The sequence below is a fragment of the Sceloporus undulatus genome, chromosome 1 (genome assembly GCF_019175285.1).
Source record: "Sceloporus undulatus isolate JIND9_A2432 ecotype Alabama chromosome 1, SceUnd_v1.1, whole genome shotgun sequence".
NCBI classification, from domain to species: Eukaryota; Metazoa; Chordata; class Lepidosauria; order Squamata; family Phrynosomatidae; genus Sceloporus; species Sceloporus undulatus.
In genome coordinates, this window is record NC_056522.1 from 280,313,855 (window position 1) to 280,332,259 (window position 18,405).

Below are 18,405 nucleotides of genomic sequence, written 5' to 3' on the forward strand. Positions count from 1 at the left end.
GTTCCTGCAGAAATTTTTGTGCAAGAGATTGTTGTTGGTTGTTGTTTGTTGTTGTAGGAATAAAGAACATGCCCTGTTACAGGGACAGGTAGTCCCTGTCCCCTTCTGTCCTCACCAAACTCAGTTTCTGTTGTGTGCTTTGAAGTAGTTTCTAACTTATAACAACCCTATTACTGGATTTTTGGGGGGTGAGATAGTGGGGCTGAGATATGTATGTGGTTCATCCAGTTTCCAGAGTTGTAGTCAATGTTCAAACCACTACACCATCTGGCCTTTCAAATTCAAGTTTAAGTTCCCATTAACTTGGAGCAACAGTTTAAACTTCCAAGATATTTTTTACACTTTGACCTCACCCAGTGCCTTAATAGGCCAATAAGCCTAGAATGACAACTGAAAGTCACTTCTGGAGCAGCCTCGGGCCCATCTAAAGCCAGTTGGGTGGTCTGCTCTGCCAAGGAGTGAAATTGCTCCAGTTGCCCACCTCTGCCCTAGGATAAGCACTTGCTGCAAACAACAAGAAAAACGTGTACAGAAGATGCACCAAAAGTATCCATCAAAATAATAAAAATAAATAAAACTTTTATTTTTACCCCGCTTTTGTTAGAACATTCAAAGTGGTGTTACAACAGTTAAATATACATCGATATATACAAAGTATCCCCCCTTAAAAATTAAACATGTAAGATTTAAAATTACATAACTATTAAAAACCAATAACAGTGGCAGAGTCATCATATATATGTGGGGGAATCACCACATGGCCGAGTAGTTTATTCTGGAAAAGCCTGCCGGAAGAATCCGATCTGACAGCTTTCTTGAAGCTGTCTAAGTTGGTGATTTGACAGATCTTGTCTGGCAGGCCGTTCCACAGACAATCAGTGTGTGTGTGTGTGTGTGTGTGTGTGTTGTATAAGGATGTAATGTTCCACCAGAAAGGATTTTCTATATGTAGTACAGTGGGCCCTTGTTTCTTCTGGGGTTTGTTTCCAGGACCCCCCATAGATAACAAAATCTGTGGATGCTCAAGTCCCATTAAATACAATGGCATAGTAAAATGGTGTCCCTGATATAAAATGGAAAAATCAAGGTTTGCTAATTGGAATTTATACTTTTTTGGAATATTCTCAAGATGTGAATGCTTGAATCCGTGGATAAAAAAATCAGTGATAAGGAGGGCTGATTGTAAACATTATTACATAGAGCCATATACTAAATTGCAATCATTTAACATGCTGGATGTTATAAGCCATATACTTTGATTTTGACCTTTGATACACTTACCTGGGAAAATATAACACATGTGTAAACATTTGGTGTGATTTGCCTGTACTGTGCCCTTATTTAGACAATATTCTGGAAGTTGTTAAATTGTAACCTTGCCTGTACTGTACTGCTCAGGCTATCAGGAGAGTGCAGAGTTGTTGCCTTTTATGTGCAGTTTCCTGAATGGCAGGTCTTTTTATTCAGGTGGTTCCAAAGGTAATTGCTATATTGCTGTTTATTGTATCCAGCTGGCCTCTTAACTTGTGGTTTATAAAGATTTGAATCTTGTCAAGAGATGGCATTCTCCTGTTGAAACAGCTGAATTGGTTACTGATCCATTTCTAGATAAATTTTAAGTGCTGGTTTTGACCTTTAAAGCTCTACATGGCTAGGGTCCAGACTATCTGGTAGACTGTATCTCCTTATATAAGCCAGGGCAAGCTCTAAGATCGTCAGAGGAGGGCTTTCTCTCAGTTCCACCACCTTTGCAGGGGTGAGTGGGGAAGACTTGGGAGAGAGCCTTTCCTGTGGTCTGGCTGGCCCCTGCCTGCCCTTTTTTTGCCAGCAGATGAAGACATTTTTATTTAGCCAGGCCTTATGAATTTTAATTATACATCTCTAGTGTCTGTGCAAAGAGGGATGCTTGCTCTCTCTCTCTCTCGCTCTCTCTCGTTATCATATTTCATTGAAACTATGTTTTAAATATGTTTAAATATATTTGGGAGTTTGGTTGTCTTTCTAATAATATGGATATTTAATTTTTTTCACTTTTGTAAATTAATGTTTTAGCTGGACTTGTAAAAAATTATTGTAAGCTGCCTTGAATCCCATTTTGAGAGAAAGGCAAGATATAAAGTCAACAAACAAACAAACAAACTTAACCTATTTCTCTCTCTTCCTAGATGTTATGTGTTTGGGAAAACTTGACTGCATCTTTGATATGAACCTCTGCCTCAGAGTATGCCATTAGGATACTCCCCTCTGTCTTCTCAGAACATGGAGGAAAAGGGTGATGAGAAATATAACCAAGCTGGCCAAATATTTGAAAACTTCGTTCAAGCCTCAACATGCAAAGGCACAATTCAAGCCTTTAATATCCTCATCCGTCATCTTGAATTAGATCCATTGGACAACAGGAACTTTTATTCAATGCTCAAATCAAAAGTGACCAGTTGGAAAGCCAAAGCTTTGTGGAACAAGCTAGATAAAAGATCAAGCCATAAGGAATATAAACGTGGAAAAGCTTGTGTGAATACTAAGGTAAGTCAATAATAGACTTGCTTCAAATGCTTTGTTCTCTAGGTGGAGCCTTGGGGTTTCTTTTCTGCTCAGTGGTTCTTATATGACTTACAAATTACAGATGTTGTCAATTGCACAGTAGCTGACAATACATCTGGCAATAATGCTATTACAGATCACGTCTCTCTTATCTGGAACTCCAAAATCTGAACTATTCCAAAAACCAGAACTTTTTCCATGGGTGTTCATTGTAGACAAATTGTTTCATGCACAAAATGTTACAAATACTGTATAAAATTACCTTCAAGCTATGTGTATATGAAACACAAATGAAGTTTGTGTTTAGACTTGGATCCCATCTCCAAAATGCCTCATTTTGTTCATATATACAAAAGAAGTATTCCAAAATTAAAAACAATCAGAAATCCAAAACACTTCTAGTCTCCTGCATTTCGTATAAGGGAGATTCAACCTGTACTACTACTAATAGCAACAGCAATTATTAATAATGGAGTTTGCCACTCTTACAGTATCTTGTTGGTCAATATATTTTCTTTTCTGGTGACAAATATCTGTGTAACATATGTCTTTCATATGTTTAGGTTAACCTTCTCCATTGTTAAGGCTTTATTTTTCATAGTGTACTTCCCCTTGTAGGTAGTTTACTAGTTTACTCCAGGGCTTGCTATTCATTGTGTATCATAATATAAGCATAGACCAAACCAGTCTTCCATCATTGGAAAGTTACGTTTGATGTATGCTTTTGTCTGTTTCCACTTACTTTAATTTTACAGTGATGGAGCATAATATAACCACAAGATTTGAAATGTCAACATTGCATTAAAAATTAATGTGCTCATATACAATACCTATTGTTGTCTTATCTAGTCATCTGCTAAAGAGGCATATCGGCATATTTAACATGATTAAATTCAAAGTTAGAATAAGACAGTGTGGGAAGCACATCTGACAGATAAAAGGCCACAGTAACTGCAGTTCTGTGCAAAAGTTCCTGAACAGAAAATTGTCATTGAAAGATTGCTGACTGAAAGGAAGAAAAACTTGTCAAAAGGCTGCATCTTTTGAGGAATAGGTTAAAAACTTGTGAATGTTGACTTCATCCGGCAGGATAATGTCCTGAATTCAGAATATAGATGATTTGAAGTACTTGGGTTAAGCTCATAGAATGTGTCATTAGGCTTATAAAATGGTATTGTCACTAAGGCCTGTTATAGACAGCCAAAATAAAGCTGCTTCGAGTCACAGTGGAGGTATGGTGTTTCAATGATGCATCCTTAGGGCTGGAGCATGGCTTTGGTGTGACTTCTGGATTCTTAGGACGCATGCATCATTGAAACACCATACCTCCACTGTGACTCGAAGCAGCTTTATTTTGGCTGTATGTAACAGGCCTAAGTTATCATCCTTCCTTAGTTAGGGTGGTTTCATTATACCTGTATTTTCCTGCTCATGTTCTGAGTAGCACATGGGAAATCATCCCTTTTTTGTTGTATGTCTTTTGCTCATAAAGAATGATTACATAGGATAGTGATAAAAATAGAAGCAGCACATGAACATAGATAATTTGCACAATGAATGAAAAAAGCACAGTATTCACTAATGTGTTAGACTTATCTGACATTTCAAGTACTCCATAAAGACATAAAGTTGTTTTTACTGCTATCAGAATATCAGGCTGTGTATATGAAAATACTTAATCTGGGGAATGGGAATGAAAACATTGACTGTGGACTGCAGGCTTACAGAGGCTATCAAGTATTCATTCCTTACTCATGATTCATAGTCTGCTGTGAAAATATATCTTTGGCACATGAGTGATAGGAAGCACATCCAGACAAGAACAACTCCCCAGGGATTACTTTGACGTAATGTTGGTACTGCTATGCAAAACATACCAGCTTGTCAACTGGCAGCTTAGTAGATCCTTAAAGGTAAAAGGACACGCCAGCATACATGTTATCCTGGGAGAGCACACTTTTGTTTTGGACAGGCATAAGTCTCACTTTGAATACAAGAGGTCAGAGAACTGAATCTGGGACAAGTGAAATGACCAACATATTGTGGTTTGAGAAAGCCAAATGCAACTCTTCTATTTAACTATAAAGATCAGAGTTTGAGAAAGTTACTTTTTGGCTTATAGGTCCCAGAATATTCAGCCAGCATGACTGATGCATTCTAAGAGTTGTAGTGCATTAATGGGCAATATTCAGTAAAATCTGGATAAATGAGTTAATTTTGTATATATATTTTACACAATACATATTTATAAGTGCATTCTCGATGCATGCATAAGCATCTTAAAAGACTTTTTCATACTGCTCTTGAGCTGGAGAAATATAAAATCTAAAGTGTAATTATATTTTACTTTACATACTAATCTGGGAGAAGAGAGGTTAGTTTGCATCAGAATTTGCAGATATCAAATCTTTCAAATGATCCCAGTTCAAAAGCAATTGTAGGTGTACTGGTTTTTTTTAACAAAGAGGGTATGGTAGAAAGGGGCCACTGGTTTTAAACGTCCTTTATATTACCAATCTAGGCTTTCAATTAATGCTGCAGACAGACTGAAGCAAGACTAAATGACCAAACTCACATATGAAAATAATCTTTATACTGGTGGTTTGTCAGAAAAAAGCACAAGTTCTTGTTTTGTTTGTCCAAGCACTGCCAGGTTCAAACTGAGTTCTTTATGGGGGCATCTTTATTGTTTTCACTTAATGGACAAATGGCATTGTTAAGTGAGAATCAAACTACCTATTATGTTAATTTTGTGGTTATCACCCCCTTTCAAGGCTTCAAAAATGTGGTATTATTCTCTCTCCCATTTCTATCAAGATCATAGGACACAAGAAAGGGAAATTTAACCATTCCCTCTTGTATGGCAATTAGTATTAGAGGAAAAGCTGCCAATACGAGTCTTTTTTGAAAAAAATAAAATAAAATCATTGCAAGTAGAGAGGGAAGAGTTAAGCATTTCTTCCCCATTCACTGCAATGAAATGTGTGTGTTATTTCTATGTCTAGTGTTTCTTTTCTTTTTTAAAAAAATCCACACAAGGTTGCTGACCATACAATTTCTGCACTCTGTTTAGCATTTTGTCCTGTATGGATAGGTAAAAAAACCTTTTCTGAATATTTAATAATATGTTGTAAAATATGTTTAGTGTATTCTAAAGATCAAAGAACTCTAATTGCAATTACAAAGATGAAAGACCCCCCCCCCGTGTCTATGGTGGTGGAGAAAATGTGTAAATACATAAAATTCTACTTGGTATGAAAAGGAAGGGCTATAAGGTGTCTCTTCTTCATAGTTTGTGAATGAACGATAGCTGTGATATCTCAGGTACATTCTATAGCAGCCTTGCTGAAGCTGAGTTAATGTAAGTGTGGATAGTACAGTTGGCCCTCTGTATCCACAGATTCTTTATACACATATTCAACCTTCCACCCTTGAAAGTATTTTTTAGAAATGTAAATTCCAAAAACCAAGCCCTGATTTTGTCATATATAAGGGACACCATTTGCCTATACCATTGCATTTAATGGGACTTCAGCATCCATGGATTTTGGTATCCACGGGGGTCCTGGAACCAAACCCCAGCGGATAGCAAGGGCCCAAGTATGCTATTAAATATCCTGATACAAGAATCCAAAAACATAGCCATGTTAGGCTCTGTACAGGCCGGCCTGTGGGAGGAATCAGGTGCAGCGTCCCGATGATGGACACCCTGACTCCTCCCCCAGGGCATCATAATGCCGTGTGCCATTCTGGATGGCGCACAGCATCATGGTGTGCCTCCAGCGCTGCATCCAGATGATGCAGGGCCGAAAGGGTGCCATACCAACCTGCTGCTGCGGCTATGGCACCCTTTGGAGGATGCAAAAAGTTCCTTTTTGCACCCTCTAGAGGTCAGATTGTGGCCACGGCAGGAAGTTGCCACGTCCTCAATCTGGCAAGGAAAGGGCGCCCTCTCGCCACCCCCTTAGGGGCAATCTCTATAGCCCCTAAGTTTGCAATATCAACTGTATTATAAGCTTTTGTAGATTTGGTCTGCTTCAGACCAAGTTCATGTCATGCATCTGAGGAAGCAGACTGAAGTCTATGAAAGCTTATGCTACAACTTTTTTCACTCATTTTCAAAGGTGCTTTGAAAGATTTCTTTGCAAACTGATATAAGAATGTTTTGAATAGAATATAGGAAAGATATGTCTAGCAGAGACATATGTAGAGCTTGATATCTTCTCCGTTTGCCCTGGTTGGGCATATTCCTGTATAGAAAAATAAAATGTGAATGGTTGGGTCATGGGAGTAGCAATTACAAGAATTCCTGAAGCTGTAGCAGGAGTGGTTTCTGCTTTATACTTGTTCTGGTGGGTCCACATGTAGTTATCATGCCATTTGAGAGGACTATAGAATTCATCCACTTTAGAAATGAGTGAGAGAAGGGAGCACTGTATGAATGGGTACATATAATTCTTCGGTTATTATTGCAGCTTTTCGGAAGATTAGGCTTCCTTTAATTATTAAAAAGTAATGTTTATTTTCTCACTCTGCTCTGGTGGACATGTCAAACTAAATACAATTTTAAAGGCACAGAGAGTGGCCTTGCTTTTTCTTACTCAAAAGTAAACTTGGAAGACCCAACCCATGATCCAACCTACACGCGTGCGCGCGCGCACACACACACACACGGGGGGGGGGGGGTCTTTCATCTTTGTAATTGCAATTAGTGTTATTTTTTTTAAATCCTTTTTTATTGCAGTTTTAGATGTGGGGGAGAGATCATCTTCTAGACAATATTGGATGGCAACAAGGGGTTAAAATATTGTATTTCCCCCTTCCATGTTAGGTGCCATGGATTTACTAATGAATAAGAAATAGATATAGCTGCTAGCTTCCTTTTTACTGCACTGTATAGTTTGCCCTGGAGAGTGTGTCCCACCAGATAAAAATGTACACTTAGCCAAAGGATGTGGACTGCTTCTGTGACCAAAGTAAAAAGGAGTGTGTGCAATTTACTCATGTCTGCTGCTACAGTTAATTTTGAGCTGATGTCATAACTCCCTCCCCCAGTACACACAGTGAGTATTATTCTGACTATTTTGTCACCCTAAACAAATAAAACTATTGCCGTAAGAAAGAAAAAAATGTATTATTCATTATATTCCTTCACCTTATGAATGTATTTATTAATTAAAATATTTATGTCCAATATTTGAGGATCTCAAAGTTACATATAATAAAATGGTTTCAGGACACTAAATAACACAGGCCTGTAAAGCTGAGTATCATAAAAACATTTTTAAAAAATGCATGCTGGTTTTATAGGAATTTGGTATTCTAAATCCAAAGTTAACCTCAGATCCACAACTTGCTTTGATGTTTCTGTGTTTCAGTATTTAACTGAATGAAATAATCCTTCAAAGAATTACCTTGCAGAAACTAAGAAATGGGTCTAATAGACTTTAAAAACGTTTTAATTCATTAATATGAAACCCAAAAATCTGTTCAAAAGAGCTGAAAGAGATGACACTGGAACATTAGTGTCTACACTTAATCAAAAGTGAGTAACAACTGAATTGATAAAAAAAATAATTTGTGAAAGAACTGTGTATAGTATGACATTTTTATAGTTGTTTTCCAATTTAACACCCCAAAATACACTAGAAACAGCTACAATATTGTTAAAGGTTTTTTCACCAGAATCTTGCCCTTTCAGGAAGCTCAGACAAAGGCAAACTACTGCAGCCTCTCCTAGCTTGTGTTATCCTCCTCATTTACAACTTGTGTCATCTTAACAACACTCTGATGTTACTTGACCAAGTTTTCATCTGTGAAATATTGGAGACTATGCGATTGGATCATGTTTGACCAAGCTTGAGATTTTCCATTGCAAGCCTCAGTGGGGCAGGTGGAAAGGTGCAGTGAAGTAGTGATATTTTCAAGTGTCTGGAACTGGGTATGTTACTGCTGGTATCTGCCACGTGTGTCATGCCATTTGTAGTCTGTGTTTCCATAGAGGACAACACTTTTACTTTGGGGGAAATGACTAGAACAAAGCCATGGCTTAACATCACAGGAAATATGAAGGCTGCTAGCATTTTAAAAAATATTTCACTATGACTCTTTCTAATGGAGTGGAGTCAACTCAGCTTGTCCAAAGCAAACAGAAAATTTGGTGTAAACAGATAAAGACACTGAGAATAACAGTGATACACTGCTGATCTGTGAGGATATTTTGTGTCTCTCTGTGTGTGTGTGCATAATGGTCTTTATGTATGATGAAACAGGAAAATTATTTGTATTCACTTCTAATAACATGAAAAGAAAAATGTACACCTACAAACTATATTGGCTGTAGTAAATCCTGAAGAAGCAGAAGGGTACTTGAAAACATGAGTCCTCTTACTGTTTGAAAGTCACTATTTATATTAAAATTATAACTAAAAAAATATAGCACAGAAACATTGCAATTTATGTACATTTTGTGTTCTTTTTAAGTCCCCACTATCTACAGATACACACATGTATGTGGGATTATGACAGTTATTAAATCAGGATTCCAAAGTACCCTGAAACTATCCACCAAAGGCCAAGGCCATTTTAGGCAATCTTCATCGAAATACTGATGCAAGATAAATTGCTTTTCAAACTGAAGCATTTCCAAAGTCTTTGTTGTCACTTTCACTTTATTAGCACAAACCGCAGATGGGAGCCCTAAAGAGCCCTCTATTCCTGGCCACAATTTTAATGGAAGAATTCCTTTTATATACTTTCAGGAAGGAATGAACCATTTGTGCTTTGTGTTTAGACAGAACAAAATTGGAAAAAAATGCTGCAACAAAGCTGGAAAAATGCTAAGAAAGAGGCTCTGCATGAAAATTTTGTAGAGCTGTGATTGGATTATGGTTTAAGTCTTTACAACAAAGGTGTTTACCTTGAGAAACCATTATTAATGTAACCCTTCTTTGAGTGTTTTATACAGGAATTTTAGATGCCTGCAGTAATAAAAAGAAAAACAACAGAAAACATTGCAGCACATCTTTGATGTTATTTTGAAGATGTCATTTCTGCATGTGGTTTCTCAGAAACGTTTTTTCAATCTCACAGTTTAGCCATGTGAGTGTTTTTAAAGAGAGGACACATCAGCACTCTGACATTTGAAATGAGAGGCATCCCTTTTGTTGCAACTGATAACTACAGCTTTATTAGATGCCAGCCACAGATGCTGGCGAAACGTCAGGAAGAAACTTTTCTGGAACATGGCCACATAGCCCAAAAAACCCACAAAAAACTAAGTCTGAAGCAGTTCACACAAACAGGATGAATGGGAAGCCATTATTGACTCATCTTCACAGGCGGGAGACTTTATTAAAAAAATCTACTTGCAAGGTAGAGGAGATGTAATTTGAGTCCTTATCCTGAACTACAAATGTACTGGGAGAGCAGTTGAGACTCAGATGGAGGTGAGGAACCAATTTCTCATCAGATACGAAGTAATTTGGCTCAGCATGCTTTTGACGCAAGCTTGGGAGCCTGAGACGTGATAAAACTGATCTATTTACAAAGACAGATTATTCATTTCTATGCTTGGCATGATACATGGTAGCACCATTAGGTTTGTTGTGAACTGCCCTCAAGTCAACCCTGACGCATTGTGACCATGTGAATGAGACTTCTCCAGAATCCCCTATCCTCCATTGCTCTGCTCAAGTTCTGCAGGTTCAGGCCCATGACCTCACTGATTAAAAGCGGTTGCCCGACTCGGCGGGCTGACCGCTTTGCCGCTAGACGCAGCGAACGGCTACAAGCCCCAGAGTGCTCTGGGGCTTGCCCCAGCTCCCTATTGGTGTGCGGGGTGAAGGGGAGGCCCTTCCGCCCCGCGACGCTCTGAGAGCTGGGCTCGGTGACCGGGAGTTCCGGTCCTCCAGGGCAGATGATTGGTTCTGCGGGCCTGGAGGAGGAGTCTCCTGGTCAGGTGGTACTGAGGGCGGGGCTTAGGCCTATATAGGCCGTGCTGCCAGCCCCGGCCCTCAGTCGGCGCTTGGCTCCGGATGGTTAGGAGCCAAGCAGGAAGGGAGGAGGAGCTGAGCCTTCTCCCACAGCAGGCCACAATTGGGACTATATTCAACTGTTTTTGGCTTGATTGCTCTCTTCTGAGAGAGCCACGGCAAGCCTCAATTGGGCCTATATACATCTGTTTTGGCCAGATTGCTCTCCCTGAGGAAGCCACATTAGGCCTTGCTTGGGCCTATATACATCTGTTTTGGCCAGATTGCTCTCCCTGAGGAAGCCACATTAGGCCTCACTTGGGCCTATGTACATCTGTTTTGGCCTGATTGCTCTCTTCTGAGAGAGCCACAGCAGGCCTCACTCGGGCCTATATACAACTGTTTTGGCCTGATTGCTCTCTTCTGAGAGAGCCGCAACAGGCCTTACTTGGGCCTATATACAACTGTTTTGGCCTGATTGCTCTCTTCTGAGAGAGCCACAGCAGGCCTCACTTGGGCCTATATACAGCTGTTTTGGCCTGATTGCTCTCTTCTGAGAGAGCCACAGCAGGCCTTACTTGGGCCTAAATACAAGTGTTTTTTGGACCTGATTGCTCTCTGAGGGAGCCTCAGCAGACCTTGTTTGGGCCTAAGGACAAGTGTTTCTGGACTTGATTGCTCTCCTCTGAGAGAGCTTTAATAGTTTCTAACATGCCTCCTAAGACTCCCAAGAGGTCTAAGATTCAGAGCATTTTACTTCAACAGAAGGCCCCAGTGAGGTGCCATTTCGGCCAGATAGGTCATCGGGCTCCAACAGAGGTTTGAATGTGGGACATCTCTCTGTGGGTATGCCTTCTACCGATACATCTTCGTCACAGCCTAGTGCGGCTGCAGGACTGTCCCCAGAGGCTTTGGCCACCCTGTCAAAGTCTATTGTGGAGCTTATTCAGCAGGCCATTAAATCGAGGCTATCTGCTAGTGTGTCAACACCACCTATTCCTGCATCTCAGCCTTCCAGATGTCAGGTGTCCAGCTCGTCTGTTCCTGCATGTCAGCCTTCTAGACGGACAAGTCCAGCTCTTCCAGCTCATCCAGTTCTAGTTCGTCTTCCACGTCATCGGAAGAGGACGACATGCTGGGACCTTATTCATCGGCTGATCGGCTAAAGGAAAAGAAAAGAAAGCACAAGGCCAAAAGGAGACGTTGCAGAGCTCGTTTGGATGGGGCCGTCCAGCCTGCCGCTGAAGGTGGCGATCATCCTGCGGTGCCGTTGGGGAGGGATGGTTTTTGGGTCAAGCATGCTTTGGTTCCTGGTTTGCCTCGCTGGGCCATTAAGAGGAGGGCTTGGCGCCCCAGACTTCAGGGTATGTGGGTTGATCCATTGGCTGCTGAGTTCCCCATCTATTCTCCGGGGGAGCATCCCCCTGGTGCGCACTTGTCGAAGAGAGTGAGCAAGAGCATCTTGAGGGGATGCTATGTGGATGTTTTTTCCCTTCTTCAGCCAAAAAGAAAAGAAGTGGTAGCTGTTACATACACGAAGAAGCCAAAGCATGAGCCAAAGGTGGATCCTGCTGAGCACACCTTTGCCAACTGGATGGATGGTTTTACGGTCTTTAAGGCCATTGTTTCCTTGGGACTTTAATGCAGGACGTTGTACTCGTACACAGTGTAGATATGATCATTGTTATAATAATTGTAAAGGGGCTCATCCCAGGTCTTCGTGCACACGTTCTGCTCAGGTTTCCCAGCCCTTTTGGGAAGGGCGCCCTGCTATGGCGACTGCCAGCAAAAAAGAGGGTCCTGGTGGATCCGAAACCGGGAGTGCGGGGGGCCATAAGTAGCTCAGTTGCCTTTTTCTCCTGCCCAGATTTTCTTGTTGGCTTTTTCTTTTGTTAAAACAAAGGCCCTAATCCCTTTGCTTGCAGCATACCCTAACAGGGAGGCTGCTTCTTATTTAGCTGAGGGTTTTCTTTTGGTTTCAGAATACCAGTTTCTGCAGCCCTCACTCACCATTTTCCCAAGAACCTGCAGTCTGCTAGGTCCATGCCTGAGGTCCTTAGAGCCAAGATCAACAAAGAAATGCAGGCTGGGCGTGTTGCAGGTCCTTTTTCGGTGTCAACTTGGACCGAGTTGCATATTTCTCCGCTGAGATTAGTTCCCAAGAAAGCACCTGGTGAATTTAGGATTATCCATCACCCTTCTCACCCCCCTGGTTCATCGGTTAACGATGCCATACCAGATGAGCTGTGTTCAAGTCCGGTATGCCTCCTTTGACCATGCTGCTGTCCGATTTGTTCGGGCCTGTAGGAAGGGTGCACTCTTGGCTAGTGCGACATCCAGTCTGCCTTCAGGTTACTCCCTGTCCATCCTGATGATTTTCATCTTTTGGGTATCCAGTTTGATGGTAACTGGTATTTCGGAAAGGCCATGCAGCCTTTGAGACTTTTAGTACCTTTTGGAATGTAAGTTGTTTAATACCTTTACATTATTGGCTTCTGGATCTCGGGTTCAGTTGGCTGCTTTCTGGCCGAGGGTCCTGTTTCCCCCATGCCCTTCTTGGGCTTTCTTTGGATTTTGTTATTGGCCTCTCCTCGCAGCTTCATGATAGTTTGCTAAGCTGTGTTATTTGCTGGGATATGCTGTGGGTGTCCCCAGCTCACACTAAAACATATTCAGTTTTGTTGAGTCACCTTTACTTTACTTACAAGGTGGTGGCTCCTAGTATAGCCTCTTGAGCCAGGCTAGCCTGAGCTCTGGCGGGCCGTATGTTTTTTACATCAGTATGTCTTATGTCCAGAGCTATATGTATGATGACCTGCTGATTTGGTTCAATTCCTAAAAGGTTTTGATGGGAATGCCATTTGGCAAAGGTCCTGATGCTTGGGTGATAAGTTGCAGGTCCACTCTGATGCAGCTGGGAGCATTGGGTTGTGTGTATTTTCAAGGCCATTGGTGTGCTCTGATATGGCCTTAAGATTGCATGCTACAAATATCCTGAGGGATATGACAATTTGGGAGCCACTTCCCCTTTGGCTTAACAAGGAATTTGGTGTTCTGAAATTCGCTAACTAAAAAGTTTGTTTTTGTGTGATAATCAGACAGTGGTGGCTGTTCTGAACAAACAAGCCTTAAATTCTGATAGAGTTATGGGTTTGATTTAAATTTTGTGTTGTGTTGCTTAATTACAATATTTCCTTCACAGGTCATTACGTTCCAATCTAATGGAGGAAGTTTTAGCTTCCAACTGCTTCTGCCTAACACAAGATTTATACATAAGCCATTGTATAATGTTTGAATTTGGTACTATGGCCTTGCAGCCATTCTGTTATCTTATATTATCGAGTTATTGTATACATTTGCATGTGTATGTAATTCAGCAAGTAATTTGTACTCAGTTGCGGTGGTCCCATTGTCATTCAGGTTGGGGGAAGTGGTAGCTGGGTCCAAGAGCGATTTGCTGGGAGGATACTTGGGCTTCTGTCATTGCCTTTTGAAGCATGGTATGTCCTTTTATTTGCTGGTCCGAGTGCGATCAATTGGGAGTTGGGCAAACAGTGGTGTTGCGTCACCATCGTGGCTCATTTGCATGGGTAATCTAGGCCATTCAGTCTTTGGGAATCTTGGCCTATGGTTGTCAATTTTGTTTGTACATTTGGTTTGTTTACCTTTGTACAGGTACCATGTGTTGCTGTGCTAAGAATGACTGCATTAGGACTGGGTCTCCCAGCTGACAATTTTGGATGTCATTCTTACTGCAATGGTGTGGCCACTGCTGTCTCTCAGGCTCGTATGCCTGTACAGGATATCAGGACTATTGGAATTTGGAGATCAAGGCCTTTGCTGGTTTTGTTCATCCGCACTTGGCCCTGTGGTGAACTTTTATATCGCTCTTGGCAGGGTTGGCGGTAGGCGTTCTTCGAACGGCCTTTGTGGCGGCAGCATAGGCCAGGATCTGCACGGTGTGGTACCAGGGCTACGGAGCTCTGGTTTGGGAGTCAGTCGGGACCCGGGGGCGAATAGGGCAGGCGTATGGCCATTGCGGGGGCCATAACGCGAGAGCACCTCCCGGTGACTAGGGGCTTAGCGAATATGTGAACGCATGGCAGAGATGCGGTCATACGGTGTGCCTTAGCCCCTAGGTCATCCCAATACCTGGTGGGTGCCAGGTTGTGGTTAATCAGACAAACGTGGGGTTGTTTGATTTCGCAGATCCTGACCTCATGCTTTGTGCCAACCCTACCAATGGTTTGCTTAATAAAGTTGTGGCCTTTCCTCCAGCACGGTCTCCTGTGGTTATTCGGCAGCAGCATCTGAGGCAAAGTCTAGCTTCTCTTTCCTTCTATCTTTGCTAGCATTGTTGTCTTTTCTAATGAGTCGTGCCTTCTCATGATGTGGCCAAAATACAATAGCATCTGTTTCATCATCTTGGCTTCTAGGGAGAGTTCAGGCTTGATCTGTTCTAGGGCTCATTTGTTTGTCTTTTTGGCCACTCAAGGTTTCCTCAGCACTCTTCTCATCACCACATCTCTAATGAGTTGATTTTCTTTCTGTCACACTTCTTCACTGTCCAGCTCTCACATCCGTACATGGTGATGTGGAATGCAATGGCTTGGATGATTCTGACTTTAGTTTTCAGTTGTACATCTTTACACTTTATCTAGTTCTTTCATAGCTGCCCTTTCCATTCCTAATCTTCTTATGATTTCTTGACTGCAGTCTCCTTTCTGATAAGTATTTGATCCAAGGAATGGAAATCTTTACTATTTCCTCATTATTTAGTTTGAATTAATGTAGATCTTCAATGGTCAGGATTAATATCTAGCAACACCTCATCAGAAACTAAGTCCATGTGTGACTTGCAATCTCTAGCATGCATGCTAAGGGTATATTTAAAGAGAATACAGGTTGGGTATCCCATATCTGGAATTTCAAAATCCAAAATACTCAAATCCAAAATTGTTCACATGTGTAGAGGAGATAGTGGCTTTGTCATGGTTCAGTATGCAAAGGGAACTTGTAGCACCTTTGAGACTAACTGAAAGAAATTGGTATCATGAGCTTTCGTAGACTTGAGCCTACTTTCCCAGATGCATGGTGTCAGTGTATGTTTGTGCTTGGGTTCCATCTCCAAGATATTACATGTGTATGCAAATATTTCAAAATATGAAAAAATATGAAATCCAGAGCACTTTTCGTCTCAAGCATTGCAGATAAAGGAGACTCAACCTGTAGACATTTTTCTTTTTATAGTTGGTAGATAAAAGGACTTTTGAGTCATTTGGACAAAAATACTTACATTCAAACAAAATTATACCACATCAATTTTGGATGTTTAGATTGGCTTCTGACTTGGTTTCATGTGTTTGGATGGTGATTAGGAGCTAATTCTTGTATGAGCAAGCACTGGAGATGAAAGGACATGGGTGAGACAAAATTCTCTAAAGAGGGAATAACATATTTAACTGTTGAAACATCTTATTTTAAGATATTAAGGCAGGATCAATGACATCAGCCTCAGCAGCTTTTTTTGGGGGGGGGGGGCATTGTGTTATTACCTAATGGGGTCACTACAGATCACGCACAGTACAGATGCTTTGTAAGCATATTATTCATACTCTTAGTACTGTGGCTATGAGAGGCATTTAGCTACGATTTTAGATCAACTGTGTTTTGACTAATTTTACAAAATTAATGGAATTGTCTTTTGAAATAGTTATTCATGTTGGACATCTGTTTTAACACCAAGAGGGTGCCAGATGTTACACAGAAAATACTGTACACAGTTCCTCTAATACAAAGGGACACAATGAGGTTTGATACTGAATGAGAAACAAGTAAAAGGGAGGGAAAGGTGAAGCTGTAGGAAGGTTTAAGGTAAGAAGTAGATGATAAGGGTCTTGACAGGAATGCACCAAAAGTCTGGAAGAATCAAAATGGGGAATGCATGATGAAAGGGCACGGCTACACACTCAGTTATTATGTGACTGTTAGAGTCAAGTGACATTTTCACTGAGAGCAGTTGTAAATGACATGGCAAATGTTGGTGTATTGACATCTCAAAAAATGGAATGAACTGGGCCTAGCTGTTGAAAGAAGAATGGAGGAGAGTCGGAAGAGAACAGTGCCTTTCAGAAAATAATACCTAATAGAGGCAGTAAGATAGACAGTATTTGACGAGGCAACCTGTTAAGAGTGAAGGTTCTGAAACAGCATTTCAGTTTGGCCAAGACTAGAGCATGTGAAAACATGCAAAAACCAATACCCCAAAGCCCATGTCTATAAGCACCCAAGGACCCCACAGTATCCTGAATAACAGCTATTTTTCTCTACAGCCCCTCCAAAAATGGTGACAAGAAGTGAAGTGATACCTCTACTGCAGTGGCATCACTGAGGTTGGTGTCACCCAGTGTGGCAACTCAGTGTCACACCCCACTGACCTCCTCCCATACCACATCATATAGAATCCATTGTAATGGTTTTTCTACTAACTTTCCTCATGAAATATAATTCCTGTATATCGTTGAATGAAATGGCAATAGCTATGACATCAAGAATTAGCAAAATTAAAATTATGCCTTTAAAAAGGCAATGTCATACACACATCCTAAATGTACATAGTTTAATGTGATTAAAGTGAACATTCGTAAAATGTGATATTTTAAAAGATTTTTAAACATTTTTAAAAATTAAAATATAAAATTTAAAATTTAATTTTTCAAAAAGCCCAAGGCTTCTCATTTCTCCTCCCACTAAGCCTTTCCCCAGTCAAACCATCTCCAACATTTTAAAGGGGATGCAGGTGAATACCACAGGTCACCTCTGCCAAAAGGCAAATGTCTGAGGAGCAGTGATATAATCCCGCACCTTAGGGCATCACCAGGTGCGGTTTGCACTCCCCATACCCTCTAATGACACTCCTGCTCCATTTCAAGGGGGATTGCAAAGTAAATGGGGTTATTTGGGTTTGCTGTCCTATATACTAGAAATATAACATTAGAATGCACATAAAGAGGTAAAAGCACCAGTTCAAAGAGAATGCTGTAACACCTCTGAGCATGTAAGACACCACTATAGTTTGGCTAATCTCAGGACAACACTGTTCATTTCAATAAAATTCGATAGAGAGTAAGGATAGCAATAGTAAGTACATTTCTATACTGCTTACTGATGTACGGTAAGCAGTTTACAAAGTTTAAGCTAATTGCCCCCAACAAGCTGAGTACTCATTTTAGTGACCTATGGAAGGATGCCAGGCTGAGTCAACCCGGAGCCCCTAACTGGTATTACTGAATTCATAACCTTGTGGTTTGTGTGTGACTGGCTGTAGTACAGGCATTTAACCACTGCTGTTTGGAATGGTGGCTTGTACAATCAGCCCTCTAAATCCATGGATTTTTTTATCCATGGATTCAACCATCCACGGCTTGGAACCAAACCCCAGCAGATATCAAGGGCCCACTGTAATATCTGTGATAAGGGAGACTCAATCTGTACTCATATTGAGTGGCTTCAGAACCAGTAGCTTGCTGCCATTCTGGCACTTAATAGAAGGTGTAGCCTCCACTAAGGCATTCCAGAAATGGAGACATATACGCAAAGCATCCATAAATTGAAGTACACCCTGGTGATATACCCTTGCGTTGGTGCCCACTACTTCTGTGTGTCCTGACCTGAAGGTTAGATTGTCAAGGTGTGGCATTCTGTGTTCGAAACAGTCTTCACTACTTCCTGGCTAAAGGAGGAAACACCACATACACCACAGACTAGCAAAGAATTCTCTCTCTCTGGTATGTCTGGAAACCCTACATAGCATCTCTGGATCTACTTTGAACAGATTCTAATTTTGGACTTAAAATCATAGAGCTGGAAGGGACCACAAGGACCATCCAGT

The 18,405-nt window shown here is 41.0% G+C and overlaps 1 protein-coding gene across 1 annotated transcript in view; it reads left to right on the plus strand.

The window, feature by feature from the left end:
• MICAL2 (microtubule associated monooxygenase, calponin and LIM domain containing 2) overlaps window positions 1-18,405 on the plus strand; it is a 189,584-nt gene that overhangs the window by 35,181 nt on the left and 135,998 nt on the right. The window contains exon 2 of the mRNA XM_042459493.1: window positions 2,166-2,523. Coding sequence (XP_042315427.1) covers window positions 2,224-2,523 — 300 coding nt within the window. The 5' untranslated portion in view covers window positions 2,166-2,223. The remainder of the gene's footprint in view (window positions 1-2,165; window positions 2,524-18,405) is intronic.